This window comes from Ailuropoda melanoleuca, chromosome 10, assembly GCF_002007445.2.
Source record: "Ailuropoda melanoleuca isolate Jingjing chromosome 10, ASM200744v2, whole genome shotgun sequence".
NCBI lineage: Eukaryota > Metazoa > Chordata > Mammalia > Carnivora > Ursidae > Ailuropoda > Ailuropoda melanoleuca.
Genome location: NC_048227.1, coordinates 6,806,654 through 6,834,651, shown reverse-complemented (window position 1 = coordinate 6,834,651; position 27,998 = coordinate 6,806,654). Strand labels below are relative to the sequence as shown.

General features: G+C 51.1%; 1 protein-coding gene across 1 annotated transcript; it reads right to left on the bottom strand.

Moving 5' to 3' along the window:
• Nucleotides 1-13: 13 nt before the first annotated feature.
• AGFG2 (ArfGAP with FG repeats 2) lies at nt 14-27,621 on the bottom strand. Its single transcript, XM_034669907.1, has 13 exons — nt 27,246-27,621; nt 19,708-19,801; nt 18,719-18,834; nt 17,463-17,616; nt 16,714-16,879; nt 15,870-15,995; nt 15,097-15,129; nt 3,883-4,003; nt 3,643-3,725; nt 3,369-3,452; nt 1,999-2,127; nt 1,574-1,659; nt 14-1,240 (listed from the first exon to the last, which is right to left on the bottom strand). The coding sequence occupies exons 1-13, from the start codon at nt 27,464-27,466 to the stop codon at nt 1,181-1,183; spliced, it is 1,473 nt and encodes a 490-aa protein (XP_034525798.1). The 5' UTR covers nt 27,467-27,621; the 3' UTR covers nt 14-1,180.
• Nucleotides 27,622-27,998: the final 377 nt, after the last annotated feature.

Here is a 27,998-nt window from a genome sequence, read left to right as displayed (position 1 = left end):
ACCATGACAGCCATTTCCTTTTTCTTTCAAATGCAGTTCTTTTCCAACGTTGCCTGCAACAGCTTTGGTGCAGAGAATTTGGGCGTGGGGGAGGCACATGGGGAAAAGAAAGGAGAAAACCAGCCAATTGCACAAAGCCTTTCCCTGGAAAAGCCCAGGCTCTGGGGTGGTCAGGACTTGTGACCGCCCTCCCCGCCACCCTCTGGAGCTCCGGCTTTGCTGGTCGAGGCACAGATGGGGATCCATTCCATTCCCCATGTCAAAGAGCTGTCTGGGAGCAGGAGAACGGCGGCACGTGTATATATCTCTATGTGTGTGTGCGTGTGTGTATATATATAATAGGCTATGTTAGAAAATTCTCTATGTATAAATATAAAACGCTGGTATCCAAACATGACACCACAGCAAACTAAAGTGCTTGACAGGAGTTGGGCACGTCTAAGTACGCAGATAAAACTTATTCATCCTGAGTACCCAGGATGAGGGAGGGAGCTGGGGAAGCAAAACCAGGGAGGGCCTCCTGGCCTGGTGGGGGTGGGAAGAAAAGGGGGGTGCTGGCCCAAGCCAGGGCACCAAGGGCACCCTGCGCCCCCCACCCCCACCCTTCTCAGCCTATCTGATCACCGTCCCAGGTCAACACCATGCTTCACCTCCATCTTGACCCTACTTTTCCCACTGTGATTTTGTCCACAAGGAAACCAGCACTGGAAAGCTGGGGATGGGGGAAGGCTTGCTCCCACAGGGGAATGCCGATCGGTCTGTATCCACAGCTTCCTCTGCCCACATGGCTGGGCGTGAAGGGACCACTATGTATGCTGAGGGCAGGAGAGGAGGGTTATTGTCATCATAATTAATAATTTGAGAAATCAAACACCATCGCTCCTCTAGGCCAGGCCCTGCCTTCTCTCCTCTTAGGCCTCTTGCCTAGGTGGGGGCTGGAGGGAGGATGGGAGGAAGCCTTGGGGGCAGCTGACCCGGGAAGCTGCCCTTTTATCTGAAGCTGCCCTTTTATCTGCAAGCGAAGCATTAGCACCTCCACCATCCCCAAGACCCCTTCCCTGCAAAACAAGGCCCATTCTGGTCTCAGACCCACAGAAATGCCACAGGCAAATGGTCACCAGAGCTCCTGGGAACAGAGGGGCCCCAGAGGGCAGGGAAGAGGCCCCCCCAGGACACAGTGCTACAAGAATGGGTTGGTGGTTGGAGGTTTGGAGGCAAACGGGCTTGATGAGGATCCAGTCTGGAAAGAAACAACAACAACCACAAATTAGGGGATTAGGGGAGAAGAGCTGGAGGCCAGGGAAAAGATACAGTCTAGGATTCCTTTCTCCCCCAGAATTACTGTGCTGAGGGTTGTGGGAAAGTCAGTGGGCTGAGGCAAGTGGGGGGCAGGGGAGTGTGGGAGACAATAGGGCCCACTGACTAACCCACTCACCCCCTGCGTGGCCAAGGCAGAGCTTCACGAAGGAGGGGCATGGCTTCCAGCCCACACTGCCCTGTTGTCCTCGAAGGATTCTGTCCCCCGCCCCCAGAGAGAGGCCATACCCCACACCAAGGCCGCACCGGCACTCACCATGAAGGGGTTGGTGGAGGTCCCAGCTGGCTGGCTCAGTTGCCTCTCCCCCAGCTTGGCTGATCCTAGATCGCTGAAGGAAGAGCCTGGGAAGCAAGAGCAGAAACTCAGCGGACATAAGCCCTGCCCCTCATGCTGCTGCTGGCCTCTCTGCTGGGCCTCCCTGTGGGACAGGAACCCGCTACACCCTATGGGGCAGCAAGAGCAGGTCTTTGTAACCACCGGGAAGAAGGGTGTGGAGCAGAGTCAGAGGACACAGGCGGGTCTGTGGCTTCTCTGGCCCCCCCTACTGGTCCAAAAGGGAACTAGCTCAGCTGTCTGGCTCCCTAATAGTCTTAATATTCAGTTGCCACTCCCCACATCCCCACAGTCCCTGGGGGTGGGGAATAGAGGTAAGAAAGGAGGGTGTGGTCTGAATCCCTTACCATTCTGCTGCTGAGTCATGGAGGTCTGTGGGGGGAACAGTGGTGATGGGAAGGTGCTGACAAAGGCCCTGGTGGGTGGCACTGTCTGGGGGAAGCCAGGCCCAGCACCGCTCATCCCAAAGCTGGGCCCTGTGGAACGAGGACATGAAGTTCAGGCGAGGTCCTGGAAAGCAGGCTGGAGAACGGTTCTTCCTAGATCTCTCCAAGATGGGGACATGGGATAGAATGTGTCCCTAACCAGAGGGACCCACTAGAAGTACCCTGAGTGAGCCATGGAAGTCTTCAGCTTCCATGCAACCTAGCAAACCTGCCCTCTTCCTGCCCACGGTGGCTTGTGGCACGAAGGGCACAGCAGTAACGAGCAGGGGTGTGGCCCAGAACTGGGGTCCGCTGCCTGCTACCTATTAACTGCACCAACAAAAGCCAAGTATTAGCCCTCTGCGTGCCTCAGTGGTCTCATCTCTAAAAGCGAGCCCGGCCCCTTTCCTAGGGCTGCTGGGAAAAACAAATAAGGGGTGTGAAGCTCTCAGCAGTGGGGTTTGCCACACTGGTCAGTGGTGCTAGGTGCTACCAGTCTCTCTTCTTGGCCTCAAGTGTTTTGTTTTGTTTTTTTTTTTAAAGATTTTATTTATTTATGTGACAGAGAGACAGCCAGTGAGAGAGGGAACACAGCAGGGGAGTAGGAGAGAAAGAAGTAGGCTCCCAGCGGAGGAGCCCGATGTGGGACTCGATCCCGATGTGGGACTCGATCCCGGAATGCGGGATCACGCCCTGAGCCGAAGGCAGATGCTTAACGACTGCGCTACCCAGGCACCCCTGGCCTCAAGGTTTTTAAGAACAACAACAAAAAAGGCAGGGGTGGGTTAGGGGGAGCATGCCTCTGAAGAGAGAAGAGCTGAGGCTGTGGAGGAATAGGGAGTGAGGAGATCACAACAGTCCGGCTGATGAGAGCAGGGACCGGGGGCAAGGCTGCAGGTGGGGCACAGAAGGGAGAGAGGCTGGGTGCCTGGGGGGCAGGGGGCACTGCTGAGGGGCGAGAAGGAGAGTCACTGCCACATCAGTCATTAAACCCAAAGAACTGGCTTGGGTAAGTAGCAGTCTGTTTTTTGTAATTCTGAAATTCTGATTCTGGGACTTGGGTGCCTGGAAATTCAACCTGGTCCGGCCTGGTGAAGGGTGAGAGGGGGACTGATTTCGGGACCACAGCTGCCAACTGAGGCTGCCTGCCACTCCTCCTGACTGTTGTATGTGTGTGAGACAGGGAGAGAGACAGACGGACAGAGACAGAGAGAGAGGGGAAGAGAAAAGGTGGGAGAGAGGAATTTGCGCCCTGGACAGAGTCAGGGCCGGGGCAGAGTCTGGAGGCTTACCTGTGGCCAGGCCGTTGGGCTGGAACGGGTTGGTGGAAGGCAGCTGGGGGAGAGCAGCAGGGACTGTGAAAGGGTTGGTGAAGGCTGCTCAGGGTGGAAGGGGGTAGAGGTGGGAGGAAGAGAGGGTTACTCTTCTCATCTGGTTAATACTTGGATGACAGCATTCCTCTCAATCTTGGTGTGCTCTTTCTCCCCTCCCCTCCCCTCCCTGCAAAGTCCCCAGTTTCCTCTTGGCCTTGGATCCCCTCCCTGGGTCTCCACAGGCAAGACTCACCTCCAAAGGCAAGCCCGGTGCTGCCGCCTCCACCAGCTGGGGCCGACTGGAGCGTGGGGACCTGGCCGGCCACCCCGAAGATGCTGTGATGTGGGAAGAGAAGTCAGCATGCAGGGCACTGGGGATCAAGGGGAGAAGCGGGGCAAGGGACCAGGAGATGGCAAACCCTGTCCTGCCCGATGGGAGGAGCTGAGCAAGCTGGGGAAAGCAAGGCTCTGCGGCCCCAGTGTCTGGACCTACCTGCTAGGGATACCTCCAGCTGATGCTCCGGGCACCAGGAGGCTGCCCATATCTGCGAGGCTGTTGGGCTGACTGGCAGGTGCAAGAGGAGAGGCCGCAAATGGAGTCACCTGGTTGCTCCCTGGGCAATCACGGGAAACAGAACAGGAAGTGCTGGGGTGAGGCAGGAAGGAATGGGCAGGAGAAGAGATGGAGGTGGGGGGAGCAGGGGAGACGTAGCAGAGTGATGGCATGAGTGCACCCACTGGTTCTCTGAGCCCATTTCCCCCTGGATCACCCGGTTCAGAGGGCCTTGACTCCCGCCAAGATTCCAGGTAACATGGTACTCAGCCTTTGTCCGTCTCCCTAGTGCTCAAAGCCGCCGCTGCCCAGAGAAAGCCCTCGTGTCAGGTCAGTCTCCCTCTCTAGTCTGACTTGCAGTTCCCATTTTTCCCTCAAGACGTGGAAATGTCTAACCTTCTTCAAAACAGCATTTCCATTTATGGATAAATCCCAGGAAGGGGCAGGTGGAGGGGATGGGGGGAGGAGCTGTGAAGGGCAGAAAGGCCCAGACACTCAGGAGCTCCTCAGGGAAGGTGGGACAGCTCAGCTCCCACTCCCACCGGAGCTGCCCCCTCTCGGGAGGCCACCATAGCCCAGAAGCTTCGATCAGGGATCCTCTGCCCTCTCTGGTCCTCACATTTAAAAAGAAAAAGCCCCAAGGGCGAGCCCGCATGGGAGGCTACGGAAACAGCCTGAGGAGCAAGTCCAGGAAATCCCTGTCCTTTGGAGAAAGCCTCTTTATCTGTGTGTCCTCAGTCTCATCTGTATGGTGGGATCCGGTCAACCACTCTGGGCTGCTGTGAGGGTAAAATGAGGCTACAAACAGAAAAGGCTTGATTTTTTTGAGTGCTGGAAGACTTGTACCGAAGGGAAACACACTTGCGTGATGTCTGCCACATGCCAGTGCTCAGAAATTGTTTGTTGAATGACTACGTGAGAGGTAGACTGAGAAGAACCGGACTCCAGTCGGGGCCCTACCCCTGCTACTGCTCTGACCTGAGCAAACCACCCTCCTCTCCCGAGCCTGTTTCTGCTTGCCCTCTCGTAGGATGGCTGTGAGACACCCTCCCTCCGCTGAGGTACGTATTTTCAGTAAGTATTCTGAAATCTGTAAAGCATACACAAACGTGAGGTGGCATCATAGACTATGATAAAAGAAACTATTTCCGGGGTCACGGAAACGAGACAAGGTCTCAAAGGAAATGTGATGGCTGCCTCAGGTCGTAAGCACAAGTGAGGGAGGCCTGGACTCTTCAGCTCCGGCCTCTCCACGTGCTCTGCCTCTGCCTCGAACAGGAGGCCCCACCCATGGCCCTACCCACCCTTTGGGCTTTAACAGAATCACGTCTTCAGATGGGCCTTCCCTGACCTCAGTCTGAATTAGAGCCTGGTTTTCCTCTCATAACACCTTGTTCTTCGCCCTTATGGCACCTGACATCTTTGTAGTGACATAGTTTATTTCTGCATCAACTGTGTCCCCCTCTAGACCAACTCCCTTGCCAGGAGTTTTCTCACAGATCCAAGTTGCAAACATGCAAAACATGACACAGGCAGGGCAATTAACAGCCGCGCTGCTTGAGGGCAGAAGACTAAATACTCATCATTCTTCTACATATTCACCAACATGGGACGGGTTAAATAAATTATAGTGTATACATAAGGAGGACTATTGTGCAGCCATAAAAAAACAACGAGGAAGCTCTTTGTGTGATGATAAAAAAACATCTAGCAGTGCTGTTCAGTTAAAAGATAAATCAGGGTACAGAGTGGTATGTCTATTATGCCATCAAGCACGTAAAAAAAAAGAAAGAAAGAGAAACTAGGATGATAAAAAAGCGAGTAAGTGAAGGCCACAGGCTCCTCTTCCCAGGGGGGCACGGCGGTGGAGAGGAGGTGAGACAGCAGCCGAGCGGCGGGGGGGGGGGGGGGCGGGGGGGGGGGGGGGCAGAAGCTGGAGGCTGGGTAACCTATTTGTGGGGAAGGGGCAATGAGGTGGAGAGAGTGGAGGGGAGACTCAGAGAAGAAAACTGAGGGTAAAAACCCTGTAGAGAGTGGAAAGGACGAGCAGGTAACCATCACAAGGGAAGATACTTTCCCAGCCCCCAGAGATGAGAGGAAGAAGGGCAAGGAAAAGATAAAGACACAAGGCAAGGGAGGAACAGCCAAGCCAGGCTGGTTCTCAAATCTGTGTTTCTCTCTGGCCCCCTCAAGCTTTAGCCTGGTTTCTCCTAAGTTTGTGGCTTTTTTCTGGAGGCCCCAGAACTATTGTTTGAAGCTCCATGTTCTTCCTTCCCTAAAGGGTCAGGCTGTATTCAGCCAAAGGCCTTGTTAAGGGGATCTTCCCGGTGCTAGGCATCTCTGGCTCTGACTTCGAGAAGCTGAGTCCAGCAGGGAAGGCAGGTGCCCAGGCCCGGCTGGCCCACTCCGAGGTTCCAAGCGTAGGCTGCTTCCTGAGCGCCAGTGCTCGCCTTGGCCGCCCTCCTCAACCCCCCGGGCTTTCTACAGGAACAAGCACTAGGCTGCCACGCCACTGAGCACACTTGGTCTCCGTCCTCTCCAGGCCCGTCAGGAAGACTGGAAGCCAGCAGCCTAGTGTGAAATCTTCTGATTCTCAGGAGCCCCTGGCCTTTTCTGGGCTATGACTTGGGGTTTGTGGAATTTCTGAGTGAACACAGCTCCCTCTCCTCACTTAGGGTCAGACTCTTCAGTCCTGCTCTGGGCCTTTCCGTCAGGGAGCTCCCAGGCTGGGGGAGGTGCTGTCCTTTCCTCCTGCCGCCAGGCTGTCTGTCTCCTGGCGGACACTAGAGGGCACAGCCCGCCCTCCAAACGGAGAGGTCGACACCGCACTTTCCGCCCACTCTTGGGGAACCTAGGAGTACCTGTGCTCTTGTTTGCTTCTTCTACACTTCCAGAGCCTCACTCCCTGCAGCTGGATTGGTATATATGCCTTCTAGCAGTTTCGGGGGAAACTGCAGTTTTAGAAACTTCCTCTCTCCAGACTCCCCCTCAGAAATATAAAAATACAACCAGGCTTGTCAGAAAAGACACCCACCTCTCCCCCAATTCTCCCTACTTNGTGGAGGGGAGACTCAGAGAAGAAAACTGAGGGTAAAAACCCTGTAGAGAGTGGAAAGGACGAGCAGGTAACCATCACAAGGGAAGATACTTTCCCAGCCCCCAGAGATGAGAGGAAGAAGGGCAAGGAAAAGATAAAGACACAAGGCAAGGGAGGAACAGCCAAGCCAGGCTGGTTCTCAAATCTGTGTTTCTCTCTGGCCCCCTCAAGCTTTAGCCTGGTTTCTCCTAAGTTTGTGGCTTTTTTCTGGAGGCCCCAGAACTATTGTTTGAAGCTCCATGTTCTTCCTTCCCTAAAGGGTCAGGCTGTATTCAGCCAAAGGCCTTGTTAAGGGGATCTTCCCGGTGCTAGGCATCTCTGGCTCTGACTTCGAGAAGCTGAGTCCAGCAGGGAAGGCAGGTGCCCAGGCCCGGCTGGCCCACTCCGAGGTTCCAAGCGTAGGCTGCTTCCTGAGCGCCAGTGCTCGCCTTGGCCGCCCTCCTCAACCCCCCGGGCTTTCTACAGGAACAAGCACTAGGCTGCCACGCCACTGAGCACACTTGGTCTCCGTCCTCTCCAGGCCCGTCAGGAAGACTGGAAGCCAGCAGCCTAGTGTGAAATCTTCTGATTCTCAGGAGCCCCTGGCCTTTTCTGGGCTATGACTTGGGGTTTGTGGAATTTCTGAGTGAACACAGCTCCCTCTCCTCACTTAGGGTCAGACTCTTCAGTCCTGCTCTGGGCCTTTCCGTCAGGGAGCTCCCAGGCTGGGGGAGGTGCTGTCCTTTCCTCCTGCCGCCAGGCTGTCTGTCTCCTGGCGGACACTAGAGGGCACAGCCCGCCCTCCAAACGGAGAGGTCGACACCGCACTTTCCGCCCACTCTTGGGGAACCTAGGAGTACCTGTGCTCTTGTTTGCTTCTTCTACACTTCCAGAGCCTCACTCCCTGCAGCTGGATTGGTATATATGCCTTCTAGCAGTTTCGGGGGAAACTGCAGTTTTAGAAACTTCCTCTCTCCAGACTCCCCCTCAGAAATATAAAAATACAACCAGGCTTGTCAGAAAAGACACCCACCTCTCCCCCAATTCTCCCTACTTCATACCCAGTAGTTCTTTATGTCACACTCAGAGAACCACCCTCGTGATCATGGTGCGGTGGGAAGTGAATGGGAGCTGCCACTCATCAGCCGTTTGGGTTTGGCCAAGTCACTGGCCAAGTTGAGCCGGTTTTGTCAACTGCAAAATAGAGATCTTTCCTTCCTCATGGAGATAACATGGGGATGCTCCTAGCAGTGGCAGGAGTCTGGTCGGCTCTGGCTGGCTGCAGACTCTGCTTTTTGAGATGACCAGACACTGCACAAAAGTTCACCACAGGTTCAGCCAGGGAGGGCTCCTGACACCTTCCTTTTCTCCTTTAAAGGTTGGCCCTTTAGGCAAGGGCTTGTGACAGGCATTTCTTTCTTTTTCTTTCTTTCTTTCTTTCTTTCTTTCTTTCTTTCTTTCTTTCTTTCTTTCCTTCCTTCCTTCCTTTCCTTTCCTTTCCTTTCCTTTCCTTTCCTTTCCTTTCCTTTCTCCTTTCCTTTCCTTTCCTTTCTCCTTTCCTTTCCTTTCCTTTCTAGATTATTTATTTGAGAGAGAGACAGCACAAGTACGAGTGGCGGAGGAGCAGAGGGAGGGGGAAAAGCAGACTCCCCACTGAGCAGGGAGCCCAATGGGTTGCAGGGACCATAACCTGAGCCAAAGGCAGATGCTTAACCCACTAGCCACCCAGGGTCCCCAACAGGCATGCATTTCTGACTGGACCAATTTATAACCACCTTGTACAGGCTGCTTCCTTTCGAGCTCTCATTCCGAGGAACATTTCCCTCTTGCTACACTGAATATTCCTGTGCAACTTACATTCTTACCGAAAGCATACAAAAGGGCCAATTTCCCCACACAGTACTGGCCATTACTAATCTCTAAAACTTTTGTGAATATAATGTGTAAAATTATTATCTTACTCTAATTTGCCTTTTCCCTAATTAGTCGGGTTGAGAACATTTTCATCATTTTTTTTCTGGGTATTAGCTGCTTGTATCTGTTGCCCATTATCCTATTTTTTCTTACGTATAGGAGTTTTAAATACAATGATGGGTATTTGTTTTTTGTCTTTTTTCCCTATTGTAATTATCTTTTCCCTGTTTCATGCCTTTAAGGACATAAAAACATTGTTATGGGACATCTTTTAGGAAACCTTTTGTCATACAGAATGTGACCTAAGCAATTTCTATTCGTTAGAAATTTATGTGGTATCTCCTGGTCTGCGGTCAAATTATAAAAGGGTTTGAAAATCCTGCCTTTTGATTACAGAGTTCTCCTTATATTTATTAGGTCACACTTGTTCAAGTGTTCCTCAAATGGCCTACTTTCTTCCTCATTTGTCTGTCTCCTTTATCTATTATTAATCTCGCGAGTCTACTATCGTCCCCCTCTCTGTTGCTGTGTTACATTTTCATTGTGTTTAACAGTTTTTGCTTTATGACTTTCAAGGCTGCCCCGTCAGGTACTTTAAGTTCGTAACAGGAGGACTTCTTTGTGAATTTTAACTTTTACCAGTATAAAACGTCCCTCTTGGGGCGCCTGGGTGGCACAGCGGTTAAGCATCTGCCTTCAGCTCAGGGCGTGATCCCGGCGTTATGGGATCGAGCCCCACATCAGGCTCCTCCGCTATGAGCCTGTTTCTTCCTCTCCCACTCCCCCTGCTTGTGTTCCCTCTCTCGCTGGCTGTCTCTATCTCTGTCAAATAAATAAATAAAAATCTTATNAGATGGCTACATTTGAAGGATTCCTTCCAGACCTCAAAGCTCTCGGCTCAGAGGACCTGAGATAGGCTTCTACCTTGGGTGGGCCGTGGGGTGGGAAGATAACTCACCAAAGCTGAAACTTCCAGTTAGCATCCGACTGGCTGGCGGTGAGGGTGGAGAAGGGGAAGGGCGGGTGGGTGGGGGAGGGGAGAAAGAGAGAGCGTAAGTCACTGGCTTTCCCCAGCTTTCCCCAGACATCGGGTCAGGTCAGCACTCTGGCTGCCCTCTCGTGTGTCCAGGACGGGCAAATGTAGAGGGCCGCCCCAAGGCTATGAAGACTTGATGTCTGGGGACTCAGGGAGGAACCAGATGCTTTACCGCCCTTGGGCTTTACGGTCTCTTTCTTTTTTTGGGGGGGGTGTCTCTTTCAATTGCTAAACAACACAACACTGAGTTTACAGGCTTCTGCTCTAACAGGGGTGAGTGAGGACTTCTGGAGACTATCTTGACTATCTTGCACTCTGACCCAGCCCTCGCCCTGTGGGCAGCGTACAACACGGACCATCAGAGCACTCGAGAGGAAAGGTCACGTCCACTCTTGATTTTTCAAGGACTGGGGTCTCCCAAGCTTGCCGGTCAGAGATCTCCTAGGCAACACACCGCACAACTCCTGCTGCAACTGAGCTGTTTTCCTTCCATCACAAAATGGAGCAGGAGACCCCCTCTTCCTGCCAAGAATCTCCTCAGACCCCTCTCTTCCTTTCCCAGGCCTGCTTCTCTTCCCCCTCGGTCTCCTTTGTCCAGCTCTCTAGGTTGGTGCAGATGCGAATGAAGGGTGATGTATGGATGTGGAAAACTGAATGCAGTTGGAAGAGAGAAGGGGAACAGAAGAGAGCAGGGCAGAGTTTACCTGTGGGTGTTGGCTGGGCCTGGAACGGGCCTTGGCCAGCTGGAGGAATGCTTCCAAATGCAGAGGAGCCGGGGCTGCCGCCAAAGGCATCGAAGTTGGCAAAGCCTCCATGGGAAGGTGTCTGGCCTACAGGTGGAGGGAATATAAAGGTCATATGTATAAAATGTACATATAATTGATATAATACACACTAATTCTGAAGGCCAGAGGCCACTGATGGGACACTGCCTTTGCACAGGGTCCTGTTCAGGGAGAGCTGGCAGGGCCTGGGCAGGGGGCCAGACTCCCGCTGGGGGAAAGGGGATGTCAGAGGTCCCCAAGTTCCCCCCCACCATCTTTTATCCTTACTCCATGAGGCATTCACATTTTTGTCAGGGCTACTTTGGGCTGAATCATGTGGGGGAAAAAAGTTGTTTTTGGTGGGGGAAGGGGCTTGGAAGGAAGAAAGGAAACTAGATACCATTTTATTCAACCCTCTGTTGGCTGCTGATGATCTTTGGGATGAAGGCAGGGGAAATGGAACACAGGACAAGCCCCCTGCCCCCATTTTAACAAAAAAGGAGGTAATAAAAAGGCGATTTCTAAAAGGAAGCGCTGGGAGTCCCCAACTGTGATGTTTTCTGGTCAAACTCGCAGACATAATCCCGCTGCTCTCATCTGACCCCAACCCTTCCAACCTTGATGCTTCAGAATTACCATCACATTCATTTGCGTGACAGGGGCTAGAGCCGGTGGGGGCAGGGGGAGCGGGTTGAGGGGGGAAACCTGGTCACCCTAAGGGCGTGAATGCCTTGTGTCAGGGGTATACGTTGTAGGAATGTTCTCCTCCCAGGTCCCACTTACCCCCGAAGGCTGGGAATGCAGCAAAAGTTGGTGCCACCTGGGGAGCGGCAAAGGGGTCTCCACCTATGTCGGCCAACAGGTCAGTACTGGCTTTCTTGACCGAGGAGTGGGGAGGTGGCTGAGAGCTCCGGGGCTGGGACGTCCGAGGCTGGGACTGACTGACAGACTTGAGAGGAGAAGGCATGACATAGAGCACTTGGGAGTCCCAGACATGACCTGGCCCCTGCATGGCTCCCTAGGCGGCCCCCAGATAGGCAAGTGGAGGGAGAAGAGAGGGAGAAACTGCCCTCAACTGAGAGATTTCCTGGGCAGCACTGCCTGAGCCCCTCAAATATACCTAACTTCTCTGTCTTCTCAGCGCACCAGCTCCCAGAAGCAGACATTTTAGAGCCTATCAGTGAAGGTAACCCTGACCTACACAGGGATGTTGCCAAGAGTTGGACCCGCCCCCCTGGAGCTTGAGGCAGAGTTCCGGTCCCTCCTGCATTTCTTTGGAGCAATGGTCAGGTTTGAAGTTGATACTCTGACTTCCCTAAATACCACTTCCTGATGGGTTCTTTCTTCCAAAAGATAGGAGTCCAAGGTGAGTCCGAGACATAGGTAACAGCAGGGCCGAGAACCAACTCACACCTCCTACACTGTCATCTGCTAAGTCCAGGGAGGGGGGCTGTGGGGGGGCTGGATTTAGGAAACTGACATTCCTGTCTCCCAAATCCCCATCTAGTCTCGAAGGGCAGGTTGAGAGTTACCTGGCTAGAGGTGGAGGCGGCAGCTGGGAGAGATGGCACAGGATCCCCCAGAAGAGTCCGCAGGGGCTTCCCTTCCGGGACGGAGCCCTGGATGGGGGTGGAGGCACTGCCTTTGGTATAAGCGGGCCCCTTGACTTGGTCTGGGGGGACATACCTTTGAGAAAGAATAGTCAGGCTGAGAGGAGAGGTTAACACCGTGGGCCATGCTTGGCATAGGCACCTGGGAAGCCCAAGTGGCAGCAGTCCGAGTCCCTTGACCTTTGCCCACTGATTCTCTTTTTTGAACTAAAGGGAATTTTGTAACTCAGCAAAGTTCTGCCCATCCTGAGAGTCTCCTTTACTGTTGGATGCTCGTTCTTTTCTGAAGGAATGTTCACTTTGCTCTGCCTTGGGCCTGTTTTTCTCTCCTCTCTCCTTTCTCTTTCTGACATCAAACCATTTGGGTTTCAAGTAATAACCCGTCAATAATGCTGCGGGACAGGTGATCCTATTTCCCAACTTCCATTTTCTTTTCTAGGTGTTTCTGCAGGCTCCTCCTTTTCAGTCCCACAAAAAGCTTCTGCCACCTCCTCTCCTAGGCGCTCACAATCTATCCTGCCAGCTCCTGCTACTTCTGATAAAATCCCCTCCACTCCAGTATATGTATGTGGTCTCTACTCTGGAAGTATCTTCTTTATCTGGAGGACACCCCAGGAGGGACTCCAAAATGCGGTTTTGTCCACATCGATCTCCTTGCTGTCTGCATTCCCTTCTCCACCCTATAGCTACCCCCCAACATGCACACACCCCTGAGATGAAGCAACAGAAAGTGCCACATGGGGAGAGAAAAGGCAAGGGAGAGCAGAGATGCTGTTCTCGTCACCAGGAAAACAGAACACACAGAAATCGCAGATAAAACAATGGATTAAAAGCACAGAGCTCTGGGACGTGTGCTTCCAGCTGCCTCTCTGCATATATGGACCCAGCTGAGCTTTAACCTGCCCCACACTCCCACAGGCCCAGCCCCTCTCCAAGCTGTCTAATGTCTCTCCAAACCAGGGGCATCAAATCTGCAAGGTAATTGACTGGGAACAAACTGTCCTTTAGGTAGTTTTATAATTTTGAAGTCAGAATCGAGCCCTAACTGAATCTGGGTGGAATCCACTCAACCTAAGTCTGGCCTTTGAGAAAAGCCCCAATTCAAGTCTGGAAACTGGAGTGTCAGATGAAGAATGTCTTGGGACATGCATCTCCGTAGCAATCTCTTTCCTCCTTACCATCTCTTCTTCTCATATTTCTCCTGGAGAAACTCCTTCACCTTCTGAGGGTCCCTGGAATCCGGTATTAAAGATGTCCGAGCATCAAAAAGACCCAGCCAAATCTTCCTGCAAACCTAAAGGAATGAAGTCAGGTAACAGAGGAGTTCAGGCAGAAAGCATGACATGGGAATGACACCACTTCTGGGTTATTCATCAATACATGTTTATTGAGCACGGACATTCCTAAGGGTCTCAGTATACCCACAAAGCAGACACGATCCCTGGCTTCACAGAGTTGACCACCTAATGGGGAGGTCGTGCCTTAGGTAAGTAAAAATAGATTTATAATTACATATTATGACACAACTTGTAAAAGAAAAGAGAGGGCCATGAGAATTATGGGGAACTAAATCTGGGTGGGGTGGGGTCAGGGACAATTGTCAGAGCTGTGGCTTCTAGAACATCCTCCAGAGGCCTTCCCTTCTTGGCGCCCTCCAAGTAAGCCAATCACCTGCAAGCTAGGAGGACTGCTAACACCAAGGACGGTGTCTTCCCACTGCCAGCAGATTTAGCTGGGGAAGGGGTTTAACCCACATTTGAGTACATGGCATGGGCTTACACCCAGGGTACTGAGGGGCAGGTCGGTAGACCTGGCTCCAGGAGATCTTACTCGAGGGGCTGGCCCAGTCTACTGTGAATGCTCAGCAATGTGGACCTCTAAGTGTCAAGGGGCAGTCTTCCCTGTGAGTGCCCAGGAGTCACCCCCTACAGAGATTTTGCTCCTTCCCCCAATTCCTCTAACAAGGGCCTAGACAAACCACAATTTGTATAACTCAGATTCCATGGACATACAGACATACATAAGACAATATATACTATATACTAAAAAAAAAGAAACTCGACCAAAAGAGAAAGCTGTAGGGTTTTTCTGTAGTCTTGAGGCAAAGCTCCCCTGGGGCCAACAGGGCAACTATACCCAGCAGCCACTCCATCGGTGGTGGCTCACCTCGTTTCCACGGGATTGCAGGAATATTACTTCAGGCTCCGTGAAAGTTGTCATGGAGATGGACTTGACTCGATGAGGGGGGTTCAGGCCTCTCCTGGTGGGAGAGAAACAGGAAGAGAAGTACAACGCAGTTAGCACTGCAGGTCTGTTTATGGGCGGAGGGGAAGGGAGAAAGGAGAAAACAATACATAAATTAAGCTCAGGTAGAATTCCCCCACCGAAGCTACTTCCTAATTCAAGGAAAGAAGGGAAGCGAGAATGTTTTGGAGGCTTNATTAAAAAAAAAAAAGTCCCTCTCTGCCCCATTCAAAAAAATGAAAAACAAAAAAAACCCCAAAACCCCAAAAACACCCAGACAATTCGCAGTGGCACAGTGGGAAAGCTGTGGGCAGAGTGAGAGTCGGGGAGTCTGGGCTCTGGGCCGAGTTCTGCCACTCCGTGGGCTGTACGACGGGCAAACTGCTTAACTGCTTCATCTGGAAGATGGCTACATTTGAAGGATTCCTTCCAGACCTCAAAGCTCTCGGCTCAGAGGACCTGAGATAGGCTTCTACCTTGGGTGGGCCGTGGGGTGGGAAGATAACTCACCAAAGCTGAAACTTCCAGTTAGCATCCGACTGGCTGGCGGTGAGGGTGGAGAAGGGGAAGGGCGGGTGGGTGGGAAAGAGAGAGCGTAAGTCACTGGCTTTCCCCAGCTTTCCCCAGACATCGGGTCAGGTCAGCACTCTGGCTGCCCTCTCGTGTGTCCAGGACGGGCAAATGTAGAGGGCCGCCCCAAGGCTATGAAGACTTGATGTCTGGGGACTCAGGGAGGAACCAGATGCTTTACCGCCCTTGGGCTTTACGGTCTCTTTCTTTTTTTGGGGGGGGTGTCTCTTTCAATTGCTAAACAACACAACACTGAGTTTACAGGCTTCTGCTCTAACAGGGGTGAGTGAGGACTTCTGGAGACTATCTTGACTATCTTGCACTCTGACCCAGCCCTCGCCCTGTGGGCAGCGTACAACACGGACCATCAGAGCACTCGAGAGGAAAGGTCACGTCCACTCTTGATTTTTCAAGGACTGGGGTCTCCCAAGCTTGCCGGTCAGAGATCTCCTAGGCAACACACCGCACAACTCCTGCTGCAACTGAGCTGTTTTCCTTCCATCACAAAATGGAGCAGGAGACCCCCTCTTCCTGCCAAGAATCTCCTCAGACCCCTCTCTTCCTTTCCCAGGCCTGCTTCTCTTCCCCCTCGGTCTCCTTTGTCCAGCTCTCTAGGTTGGTGCAGATGCGAATGAAGGGTGATGTATGGATGTGGAAAACTGAATGCAGTTGGAAGAGAGAAGGGGAACAGAAGAGAGCAGGGCAGAGTTTACCTGTGGGTGTTGGCTGGGCCTGGAACGGGCCTTGGCCAGCTGGAGGAATGCTTCCAAATGCAGAGGAGCCGGGGCTGCCGCCAAAGGCATCGAAGTTGGCAAAGCCTCCATGGGAAGGTGTCTGGCCTACAGGTGGAGGGAATATAAAGGTCATATGTATAAAATGTACATATAATTGATATAATACACACTAATTCTGAAGGCCAGAGGCCACTGATGGGACACTGCCTTTGCACAGGGTCCTGTTCAGGGAGAGCTGGCAGGGCCTGGGCAGGGGGCCAGACTCCCGCTGGGGGAAAGGGGATGTCAGAGGTCCCCAAGTTCCCCCCCACCATCTTTTATCCTTACTCCATGAGGCATTCACATTTTTGTCAGGGCTACTTTGGGCTGAATCATGTGGGGGAAAAAAGTTGTTTTTGGTGGGGGAAGGGGCTTGGAAGGAAGAAAGGAAACTAGATACCATTTTATTCAACCCTCTGTTTGGCTGCTGATGATCTTTGGGATGAAGGCAGGGGAAATGGAACACAGGACAAGCCCCCTGCCCCCATTTTAACAAAAAAGGAGGTAATAAAAAGGCGATTTCTAAAAGGAAGCGCTGGGAGTCCCCAACTGTGATGTTTTCTGGTCAAACTCGCAGACATAATCCCGCTGCTCTCATCTGACCCCAACCCTTCCAACCTTGATGCTTCAGAATTACCATCACATTCATTTGCGTGACAGGGGCTAGAGCCGGTGGGGGCAGGGGGAGCGGGTTGAGGGGGGAAACCTGGTCACCCTAAGGGCGTGAATGCCTTGTGTCAGGGGTATACGTTGTAGGAATGTTCTCCTCCCAGGTCCCACTTACCCCCGAAGGCTGGGAATGCAGCAAAAGTTGGTGCCACCTGGGGAGCGGCAAAGGGGTCTCCACCTATGTCGGCCAACAGGTCAGTACTGGCTTTCTTGACCGAGGAGTGGGGAGGTGGCTGAGAGCTCCGGGGCTGGGACGTCCGAGGCTGGGACTGACTGACAGACTTGAGAGGAGAAGGCATGACATAGAGCACTTGGGAGTCCCAGACATGACCTGGCCCCTGCATGGCTCCCTAGGCGGCCCCCAGATAGGCAAGTGGAGGGAGAAGAGAGGGAGAAACTGCCCTCAACTGAGAGATTTCCTGGGCAGCACTGCCTGAGCCCCTCAAATATACCTAACTTCTCTGTCTTCTCAGCGCACCAGCTCCCAGAAGCAGACATTTTAGAGCCTATCAGTGAAGGTAACCCTGACCTACACAGGGATGTTGCCAAGAGTTGGACCCGCCCCCCTGGAGCTTGAGGCAGAGTTCCGGTCCCTCCTGCATTTCTTTGGAGCAATGGTCAGGTTTGAAGTTGATACTCTGACTTCCCTAAATACCACTTCCTGATGGGTTCTTTCTTCCAAAAGATAGGAGTCCAAGGTGAGTCCGAGACATAGGTAACAGCAGGGCCGAGAACCAACTCACACCTCCTACACTGTCATCTGCTAAGTCCAGGGAGGGGGGCTGTGGGGGGGCTGGATTTAGGAAACTGACATTCCTGTCTCCCAAATCCCCATCTAGTCTCGAAGGGCAGGTTGAGAGTTACCTGGCTAGAGGTGGAGGCGGCAGCTGGGAGAGATGGCACAGGATCCCCCAGAAGAGTCCGCAGGGGCTTCCCTTCCGGGACGGAGCCCTGGATGGGGGTGGAGGCACTGCCTTTGGTATAAGCGGGCCCCTTGACTTGGTCTGGGGGGACATACCTTTGAGAAAGAATAGTCAGGCTGAGAGGAGAGGTTAACACCGTGGGCCATGCTTGGCATAGGCACCTGGGAAGCCCAAGTGGCAGCAGTCCGAGTCCCTTGACCTTTGCCCACTGATTCTCTTTTTTGAACTAAAGGGAATTTTGTAACTCAGCAAAGTTCTGCCCATCCTGAGAGTCTCCTTTACTGTTGGATGCTCGTTCTTTTCTGAAGGAATGTTCACTTTGCTCTGCCTTGGGCCTGTTTTTCTCTCCTCTCTCCTTTCTCTTTCTGACATCAAACCATTTGGGTTTCAAGTAATAACCCGTCAATAATGCTGCGGGACAGGTGATCCTATTTCCCAACTTCCATTTTCTTTTCTAGGTGTTTCTGCAGGCTCCTCCTTTTCAGTCCCACAAAAAGCTTCTGCCACCTCCTCTCCTAGGCGCTCACAATCTATCCTGCCAGCTCCTGCTACTTCTGATAAAATCCCCTCCACTCCAGTATATGTATGTGGTCTCTACTCTGGAAGTATCTTCTTTATCTGGAGGACACCCCAGGAGGGACTCCAAAATGCGGTTTTGTCCACATCGATCTCCTTGCTGTCTGCATTCCCTTCTCCACCCTATAGCTACCCCCCAACATGCACACACCCCTGAGATGAAGCAACAGAAAGTGCCACATGGGGAGAGAAAAGGCAAGGGAGAGCAGAGATGCTGTTCTCGTCACCAGGAAAACAGAACACACAGAAATCGCAGATAAAACAATGGATTAAAAGCACAGAGCTCTGGGACGTGTGCTTCCAGCTGCCTCTCTGCATATATGGACCCAGCTGAGCTTTAACCTGCCCCACACTCCCACAGGCCCAGCCCCTCTCCAAGCTGTCTAATGTCTCTCCAAACCAGGGGCATCAAATCTGCAAGGTAATTGACTGGGAACAAACTGTCCTTTAGGTAGTTTTATAATTTTGAAGTCAGAATCGAGCCCTAACTGAATCTGGGTGGAATCCACTCAACCTAAGTCTGGCCTTTGAGAAAAGCCCCAATTCAAGTCTGGAAACTGGAGTGTCAGATGAAGAATGTCTTGGGACATGCATCTCCGTAGCAATCTCTTTCCTCCTTACCATCTCTTCTTCTCATATTTCTCCTGGAGAAACTCCTTCACCTTCTGAGGGTCCCTGGAATCCGGTATTAAAGATGTCCGAGCATCAAAAAGACCCAGCCAAATCTTCCTGCAAACCTAAAGGAATGAAGTCAGGTAACAGAGGAGTTCAGGCAGAAAGCATGACATGGGAATGACACCACTTCTGGGTTATTCATCAATACATGTTTATTGAGCACGGACATTCCTAAGGGTCTCAGTATACCCACAAAGCAGACACGATCCCTGGCTTCACAGAGTTGACCACCTAATGGGGAGGTCGTGCCTTAGGTAAGTAAAAATAGATTTATAATTACATATTATGACACAACTTGTAAAAGAAAAGAGAGGGCCATGAGAATTATGGGGAACTAAATCTGGGTGGGGTGGGGTCAGGGACAATTGTCAGAGCTGTGGCTTCTAGAACATCCTCCAGAGGCCTTCCCTTCTTGGCGCCCTCCAAGTAAGCCAATCACCTGCAAGCTAGGAGGACTGCTAACACCAAGGACGGTGTCTTCCCACTGCCAGCAGATTTAGCTGGGGGAAGGGGTTTAACCCACATTTGAGTACATGGCATGGGCTTACACCCAGGGTACTGAGGGGCAGGTCGGTAGACCTGGCTCCAGGAGATCTTACTCGAGGGGCTGGCCCAGTCTACTGTGAATGCTCAGCAATGTGGACCTCTAAGTGTCAAGGGGCAGTCTTCCCTGTGAGTGCCCAGGAGTCACCCCCTACAGAGATTTTGCTCCTTCCCCCAATTCCTCTAACAAGGGCCTAGACAAACCACAATTTGTATAACTCAGATTCCATGGACATACAGACATACATAAGACAATATATACTATATACTAAAAAAAAAGAAACTCGACCAAAAGAGAAAGCTGTAGGGTTTTTCTGTAGTCTTGAGGCAAAGCTCCCCTGGGGCCAACAGGGCAACTATACCCAGCAGCCACTCCATCGGTGGTGGCTCACCTCGTTTCCACGGGATTGCAGGAATATTACTTCAGGCTCCGTGAAAGTTGTCATGGAGATGGACTTGACTCGATGAGGGGGGTTCAGGCCTCTCCTGGTGGGAGAGAAACAGGAAGAGAAGTACAACGCAGTTAGCACTGCAGGTCTGTTTATGGGCGGAGGGGAAGGGAGAAAGGAGAAAACAATACATAAATTAAGCTCAGGTAGAATTCCCCCACCGAAGCTACTTCCTAATTCAAGGAAAGAAGGGAAGCGAGAATGTTTTGGAGGCTTTTAATGAGAGTCACGAATGTGTTGTGTTCCTTGTCATTCTGGAGAGAAAGGCAGAGCCTGCCCATCCAGGAGCCTTCTCTCCCTTGCCTCAGTTCCGTGTTCAGCCTGCAGGCTGGGGGGGTGCTTCCGGGAACTCAGAGACGTGCCCACTTCCCATTTCCTGTTTTACCACTGTTTTACACCTGCCTGCCCCTCCTCTTTGTCTCGACAGAAGGTGTGGTGGTAGGGATGGAGAGGGTCCCTCTCTTTCAGGAAGAGATTTCTGGGAAAAGAAATAGTCCAGGTTTTCTCAGCTCTAGATCTTTCGATGAAGCAGGAGGAAGTCAGGTTCAACCATGAATAGGATTGGCATGAGTCAGGAACATATATCCTGTAGTGATGCTTTTGTACCAGCTCTGTGCGCCCTGTTAACTCTCTGGGAGTCTAGTTGTGCCCACAGAAGCCTCGTGGAGATTACAGTAGACAAGAAGGCTTCCTTGCCCCCACTCAACTGCCCTCTGGAGTGTTCTCACTAGGGAAACTTGGCGCCGAGCCAGGTTCCCCTTTCCTTTTCCCTTAGGTTTTACTCTGGTGTAGACCAACTGCACTCATCAGATGAAAACAAAACTGGCCAGACCACAATGAATAAACCAGCCCCCCGGCCCAGCATGTGAAAGAGCATAGGCACGTGCAGGAAAGACTGTCTCAGCTGATGAGGCTCTTCAGACTTTTACTCCCCTGGAAAAATTGGGCAAATCAAGATATGAAAATAAAAGTAACTCTAGAAGTGGGTCCTGGTTGATACCATCGGGAAAGCAAAGACGGAAGGCAGAGATCACACAGTTTACCAAATGGAAACCCTAGAGAAAATTCAGGCTTACCAGTGCACCCACAAAACGAAGGTGTCCCTGCGAGTCTAGAAGAACGGCAGTGTATGTGTTAGTGTACGTGTGCGCCAAGGCCGTGGGGGAGAGGGAGGGGGCACAGGTGACACAGTACAGGGTGAACAGTGAAGCCCCTTTGGATGATAAATTACCAATTGTGGGATTCTGACAAAGGACAGGACACCGAAGGCTACAATTGAAGGCCTTTTCAGCAATTCTGTCGCTAGACTTTTAAGTAAAGGGTCTCAAAATACTCCTTTAAAAGACGATATCAAAGAGGACTGATGCCCCAAGGAAAGATTAAAGCAGCGAAATCCAAAAGCCAGGCTTTGTAACTACATGTCAAACAATAGCTCTTAAACCTGAACTGCCCTGAAGACTCTCTTCTAATCGCATTTGAGATATTCCAGTTTTCTCTCCTAAAGCCTCTCTCACTAATGACCTTCTTTTGTTTAGAAGTCCAGACAGCCTTTTATATTCTTTCCCTAGCTCTCGCTCACCTTAATCCCTAGGCCTTTCCCTCTCAAAAGGCCAGATGTTCTGAGGTCTAGCCAGGGCAGACCTCTCTGTCCCTATGATCCCAGTCCTTACCTTCACCTCCCACTAACAAATATTTCTTTTGCCAAAATACAAGGATTATGGTAGGCACTTAGACAGCTGTTTATCACTCTATATCATATCTATCACTTATCGTGTAGGACCTAGTCCTTGATCACCCGGTGCTTGCTTACAATGACCCTAAGGAGCCTGGACAAAGATACTTCTCAATACAGGTGGGTGCCATTTAGGGGCACACAGAGCCGGATCAGGGAGAAGTTGGCACCAGGATGCAGCAGTGGGGGAAGGAAGAGAAATGGTCATGGGAAAAGTAACATGTATTATGTTAACACTAGAAAAACAGATTCGAAGTCTATCACAAAAAGGTCATTGACATTTCCTGAAAGGACAACCAGGAACTGTTAGCAAAGTGTAAACAGGGAGGTGTGCTTCCTTGTAGGGGGAGGGGGAGGGACTTGACCCATTCATCAGTCTAGAGGGGATGATTAGAACAACAGAACTTCCTATGGCTGAGCTTGGACTGGAGGGGTTTTTTGGGGGGGAGGGGGGTGGAAGATAGGATGAAGGGAAAGCAGAGAAAATAAGTGATTTGAGTGCTTTGGGCTAAATGAATCTGAGGGAACAGGATGTTTCCATAGCACAGTACAAAAAGCACTGCTCTGACCTTGATGTCTGTAGACTGGATTATGTATAACTAGAGCCACGGTTTGGGGGCAGGGAAAATTCTCTACAAGGCAACATTCTGCAGCCCAGGAAGAGGACCTAGTTACATGGCCTATGAGTCAGAGCACTTTGTTTCTGAATCAGAGAGAGCCCATTGCTGGCTGACAGGAGCAATTTAGAAACAAGAGCCCCTCTCCTCCCAGTAGCTGAAATCAAACGGTCGAGGGGTATTGGGGCTCTCTGGGGACATGGCAGGGTCATGCGAGGGGCCAGATCTGAGTCACTGGCCTGGAATCAAACAGACCCAAGTCTCCAAGCTGCACCCAGTCTCCCCAACATGACTCACAGGTTCTCCCCAAAAGAAGTGAGAGCTAGAAGGAGACACTGTCCTTCGGTTATCACAGCAAATCCATTCTGTTATGTCTAACCAGGAGGTGCTGGGGAAAAGCAGAGATAAATTTATTTGCCCAGAATAGGGCAAGTGTTTCCAAGTGAAAGCAAGTCCGTTACTAGGACTCGAGCCTCAGTCCAGTCAGGAGGCCTTCAACTTCAGTTTGTTTCACGGGGCACCTGACTGGCATTTGAAGTACTCTGCATCCCTCTTTGAAGTGCCCTGAATTACTGGCAGCCAAGCGACCTGCAGGGACCCTAAAGCCCGCCCAATTCTCTCTGCTGGCCTCTCTCTCCCCTTCCTTTGATGCTATCAAGTGTAGGACTATTTCTACAAATACCACACCTTTTGTTTTTCTGTGGTCATCACCCTCACAACGGCCCATATTTTGCTTCTATCTTGCTTCATGCAAGTCTCAGACCTGCTCAGCTGCTCAGATGAGAAGGTTCTGTCAGGTCAACAATGGAAAAAAACAGTTCTACCCAGCACCCAAGTTCTTTCCTTTGTGCCAAACTTGGACTTGGGAATTCTTGGCTTTTGAATATTTCGTGTTCAGATTCACACCCCCCACGTGGTTTCTTTGCTTCTGGGATTCCAGTCCTCTGCCTCCAAGCAGGGTTCAGCTAAACCATGTTAGCTCTTATCTTGGATCCAAACGTCACCAAAAAGAGTCCCTATTACGGACTTTTACTAGTCCCTAATAGGAGAGCTCCCCCTTACCCTGCCCAGGCTCAATTTCACTGATTTTAGGAAACTTCTTCCTAATTGAAAATCCCCCGTTCAACCCATTTCCTGTAGTTCTTCCTTAGTGACAATGATAAACTGCTGTCCTCCGCCTTCCTCTTCAGGCTCATTCTCAATCCTTCTACATTTTTTCCCCTTCTTCTCATCTCTTTGGATGAAAGGTGAGGTGGGAGGGGATGGAGGGACGGAACTAACACAGGGGCAAGAAACACGTCTCCCTCTCTAACCCAGACAGATGGAAAAGTACTGAATTATTGAACAACACCCTATGCCTTTTCTTCCATGGAGATAAAAGTGCTTCAACGAGGAAACACTACCGGCAAAGCCAGATGAGGAAACTAAGGCACCAGGAGGTCAGGAACCTGTCACAAAGAAAGACCTGTCAAGCACATCTCCTGGCACCCAGCCCACAGCTCTGTCCACCCGAATCCTGACTTAATCCCACTATCGGAATAAAGTTGTGCAGAAGTAGAGGAGACAAGAAACTATTATTGAGAACTGAAGGACTACAGATTAAGGAGGGACCGAAACAGCCAGGTTAGGGAAGCATGCCACAGACTTCGGTGAAAAAACTGGGGGTCAAAGACAGTGCCCATCCCTCATGTCAACGACATTTCAGGCCTCAAGATCCATTTTCTTACTAAAGAAACGTGGTTTATCCATTGAGGCATCCAGGCAAACTAGAACAAGAAAAAAACACTGAAGGCACTTTGGAAAAAGCACTTTTTAGCAGCAAGCTTTACCCTGTCCTAGCTTTGCTGTCTAGTAGAAACGTCAGACACAACCAAACGCACAGCGGATGTATATATTGGGGAAATGAAAAGGACCTATATCCAGGTTAAGGAAACTAGGTATTGGACGGAAACCAAATGAATTAAACTAGGTCAAATTTGGGACCTACAATTGTGGCAGCATGTATATAAATTTAGAAACAGCCAAAACTAGCAGCTTCTCTCTCAGTCCCTCACACCAACGCTGTGGTTTTCTGCTAGAGCTGAGAAAATACTTCTCATGAAAAAAGAAAATGAGAATGAGCTCTCACATGTAGTGATGAAGCCACAGTCAAACCCACCCACCAGTATTAAAATCGAAATTTTTCTTCAGATCTTGGGGAATCCAACTTTGGCTGCAACAGTCAACTTCGCTACATCAGCCCGTGCAGCCAGCTGGGAACTCTGGTAATTGTGCTCACTGCCCCCAGAACACTCCACTCCCCTAAGAGGTGGACATAATTGTAACATACTCACCAGAAACCTGGCTTTCAAAATAAAGCCAGTCCCGCTGTCTCCTTTCTCTGGCGGTGGTGCTAAGTGTGGTACTTGAATTCTCACCCCCCTCAATACCCTCGTCCTTTAAACAAAGACTATTTCTTCTCTTTTCGTCATCATACCTCAACATGAGCTCCCATCACTCTCCAGCCCATCCTGAGCCTTATTTTACTTCCCAGCACTTATTACCACCTGCAATTACATATTCACTGATGGATTTAAAGTTCATGGGTTCCACTACGGTGTAAGCTACGTAAAGATGGGTACAATTTTGTGCACCGCCATATCTCCAGTGCCTAAGACCGTGTCTGGAGCTTGACAGACACTCAATAAATATATGTGGACAGACTGCCTGAATGAATGTGCACCCTCTTGGCCTACCATGACTTCACTTCCCAGTACCACGAAATCCTCATCTGTGGGCAATCAACCATGTGGATTTAAGATCTTAATTGGTCTATGTGCCACCCTGGAGCCATGCCCCTCCACTGCCTGCTGAACTGGGCATGCTCCCTCTTTACTCTGCAGCCGGCCGTAGGCATCCCTCACCTCACAGCCTCTGTTTGCTGCTCACCTGCCAGCTCCCAGCCTTTCCCAAGGTGCCTCAGAGGGCACAGGCAATACTTTGAGAAGACCCTTTTACAAGGTTCCTGTGCCTTGCCCTACTTAGCTCATGCTAATTAGAACTTCAATTAGCACATGAGAAGTACCACCAGAACTTAGGCAGACAGTCACAGCCAGGGAAACTACAGCTTTCTTCTAGAGTTTCCTCTGATATTTCTGTCCTTATAATGTCAACACGCCTTCAGTTCGGCTTCGTTTAGTGGCCTGGCCTTTTGATCCTTCACTAAAGACCAACAATCATGAGCACAGGGAAAAAGTGGTCAAGTTCTGCAAACTGTGCCCTGATATTGAAGGAGTTAACTGTTCTAGCAAAAGAAATCAGGTTTTTAATGTGTGCCAGATCCCTTGACCCTCCTTCTGCCCTGATTGAGGGATACTCATTACAGAAGTGAAATGTTATCTATGAGATACTTTAAACCAAGATCTAGAAAATAATGATAATAATGTCAGCCCTCCCATTTAGTCAGTGCTTTATCTTTTGTGCTGTGCAGCTAACCATGGGGATGAATTAACACTGTTTCCAAACATTTTCTTCCTAGGACCTAGACGCTGATATGTCATCCGTTTTATCCCCCGGCTCCCAGACTCTATAATCAGATTTTCCTCTTCATAACAGGATCTTCAGGAATCTGCTCTTTCTCTTTCTGCTATAAATAGTCCTAAACTTTGCTCCTTCTCTCCTCAGAGTACTTGTCCCAGTCTCAGTTCTATCCTTTTGCTTCATTTAAGACTCTACCTCTGACACATTCCTGTTTGGGTTCTAATCACTGTCCCCAGAGCCATAATAGCTTTTACTTAGACCAAGTCATAACACACAAGTGAGGTCGTTCAGAACACAGAGGCTTGGCAAAGGAGGTAAAAATCACATAGAGAGATAATCCTAGACCGTATCTTAGGAGACCTGGATCTTCATTTCTGGTCTGCCATGATCATAACTAATATCCAAAAACAAATGCTGAAAACAGCAACCCCCATATAGCACTGGATAAATCAGTAAACCTCTCTTTGCTTCTGTTCTCCCATCTGTCATGTAAGAACAATACTGCTCCCGCCTTGGCTCCTGAAGGTTTAAGAAGAAACAAGGAAAGCACCCCTTGTTAAATACGAAACCAATCAACCAGACAAACCAATATATTAAAACAGTACTGAACAAGTAAAAAATAAATCTCTTGATAAAATTATACAGAATAGAGATACAGGGTTGGTATCGAATGTTAATCAGGCATCTAACCAAATAATTCCCTACAGGGGAAAAAGAACCTTACTCTATAACCAGAAATCTGGTCTAGAACTGTGGCTCTAAATTAGCTCAGGCATGACCAAATACAGTGCCAATGCCAAGTGTAGCATTGCAGATTATACAACAAAACTCCCCCAAATCTAGAAAGAGCTGCCAGATGCTACTACCAGGATCAAGCCATGGCAACAAGAAGCTTAAAGGTGTAAACTATTACACTTAAGGATGGCTCATCCAGATCCCCAAACCTTTGAAAAAGTTAAGCTCTCTAATAGGGTAACCCATCAGCTCTCATCTCTTAAGATTTGTAAGGAATCTTCCTCTGGGTTGCACTCCGAAGCCCTGCAACATTAAGACCTGCACCTGAACGCTGGATCACGGCTTCTTACCTGTCACTATCTCTATGCCCTCAGCCTGGGTGAACTTACCTATTTTAAATTGGTTTCTCCATCTCATACTCCAGGATGGGCACAAGCCAGAAGGAAGAAAAGTACGCCTTCATCTAGAGCCCAGCTTACTCTACCCCTTTCCTATTTGCCCCTTACCTACACAGAGTTCCCCTTCAAGGTGTGTGTCATCCTCTGGCCCTTTAAATCTCTAAACACCTCCCCCCTGTTCCCTTCAACTCTCCCCCACTTTCGGTTCGGTTCGCCTCTCCTGCTTTGGGGAATTTCCCCCTTCTCCGGTGCCCTTCCTTTCCCCTGCAACGCGACTCCAATCTTGTCTTGTCTCCCCTGCCAATTTCCCTTCTCCATGACAGCTCTGCAGCAGACGACCCTCTCAGCGCATCAGGCGCGTCCCCAGGCCTGCCACCCCTACTTCGACTCTGTCCCCGGATCCCCGCTGTCCCCAACGCCGACACTCCGTAGCCCCTTCCCGGTCCTCCCTCCTCCCCTACCCCACGCCAGTTCACTCACAGGAGGCCGGAGCAGGTGGTGCAGACGAAGCTGCCCACGGTAATATCCACGTAGGTGACCCCGCGCTGGGCGCATTCGAAGCAGTGGCGGTTCCCCGCCTGGCTGCAGCCGCCCAGCTCCCGCACCCGGCGACACCACACCTCCGAGGCCGCCTCCGCCTCCGCCTTTCCCCCGCTGACCCCGCCACCTGGGCCTGGACCCTTCTTCGCCGCCATCACCATGGTTGCCCGCTCCCTCGGACCTCCTCCCTGCAAGTCAGCAATCGTCCCTTCAACCACGGCCGCCTTCCCGCCTCCTCTGCCTCCTCCGCACGCCCGGCTCCCTTGACAGAAGCTAGGGAGCCGGCGACGTCCGCGAGAGACTCTTCAACCCCTTGCCTTGCCTTTTCTGCACGCTGATTGGTTAGTCTCCTCCCACCTCCTCACTCTGATTGGCTCGACATTGGACGGCCTTGGGTTGCGGAGCCGCCGACGCCACGCCCCAGAGCCTTCACCCTCAGGCCTCCCCCATTGGCCCTCAGGGACACTGCCGCGATAACCATGCGTGCCCTCTCCCTGTCCCCGCCCCCTCTCGCCACTGCCTCCACGGCGTCCCGCCTCCCAGACTCGATTGGTGAATCCTCGGAACACGGGCTCCTACGCTAACTCTGATTGGCTGTCGAGGCTGCAAAGTTAGCGCGCGAGAAAGAGTAGGTGTCCCGCGCGTGCGCAGCCCCGGTCCTCCTGAAGGATGACGTTAATTCCCGCCAAATTT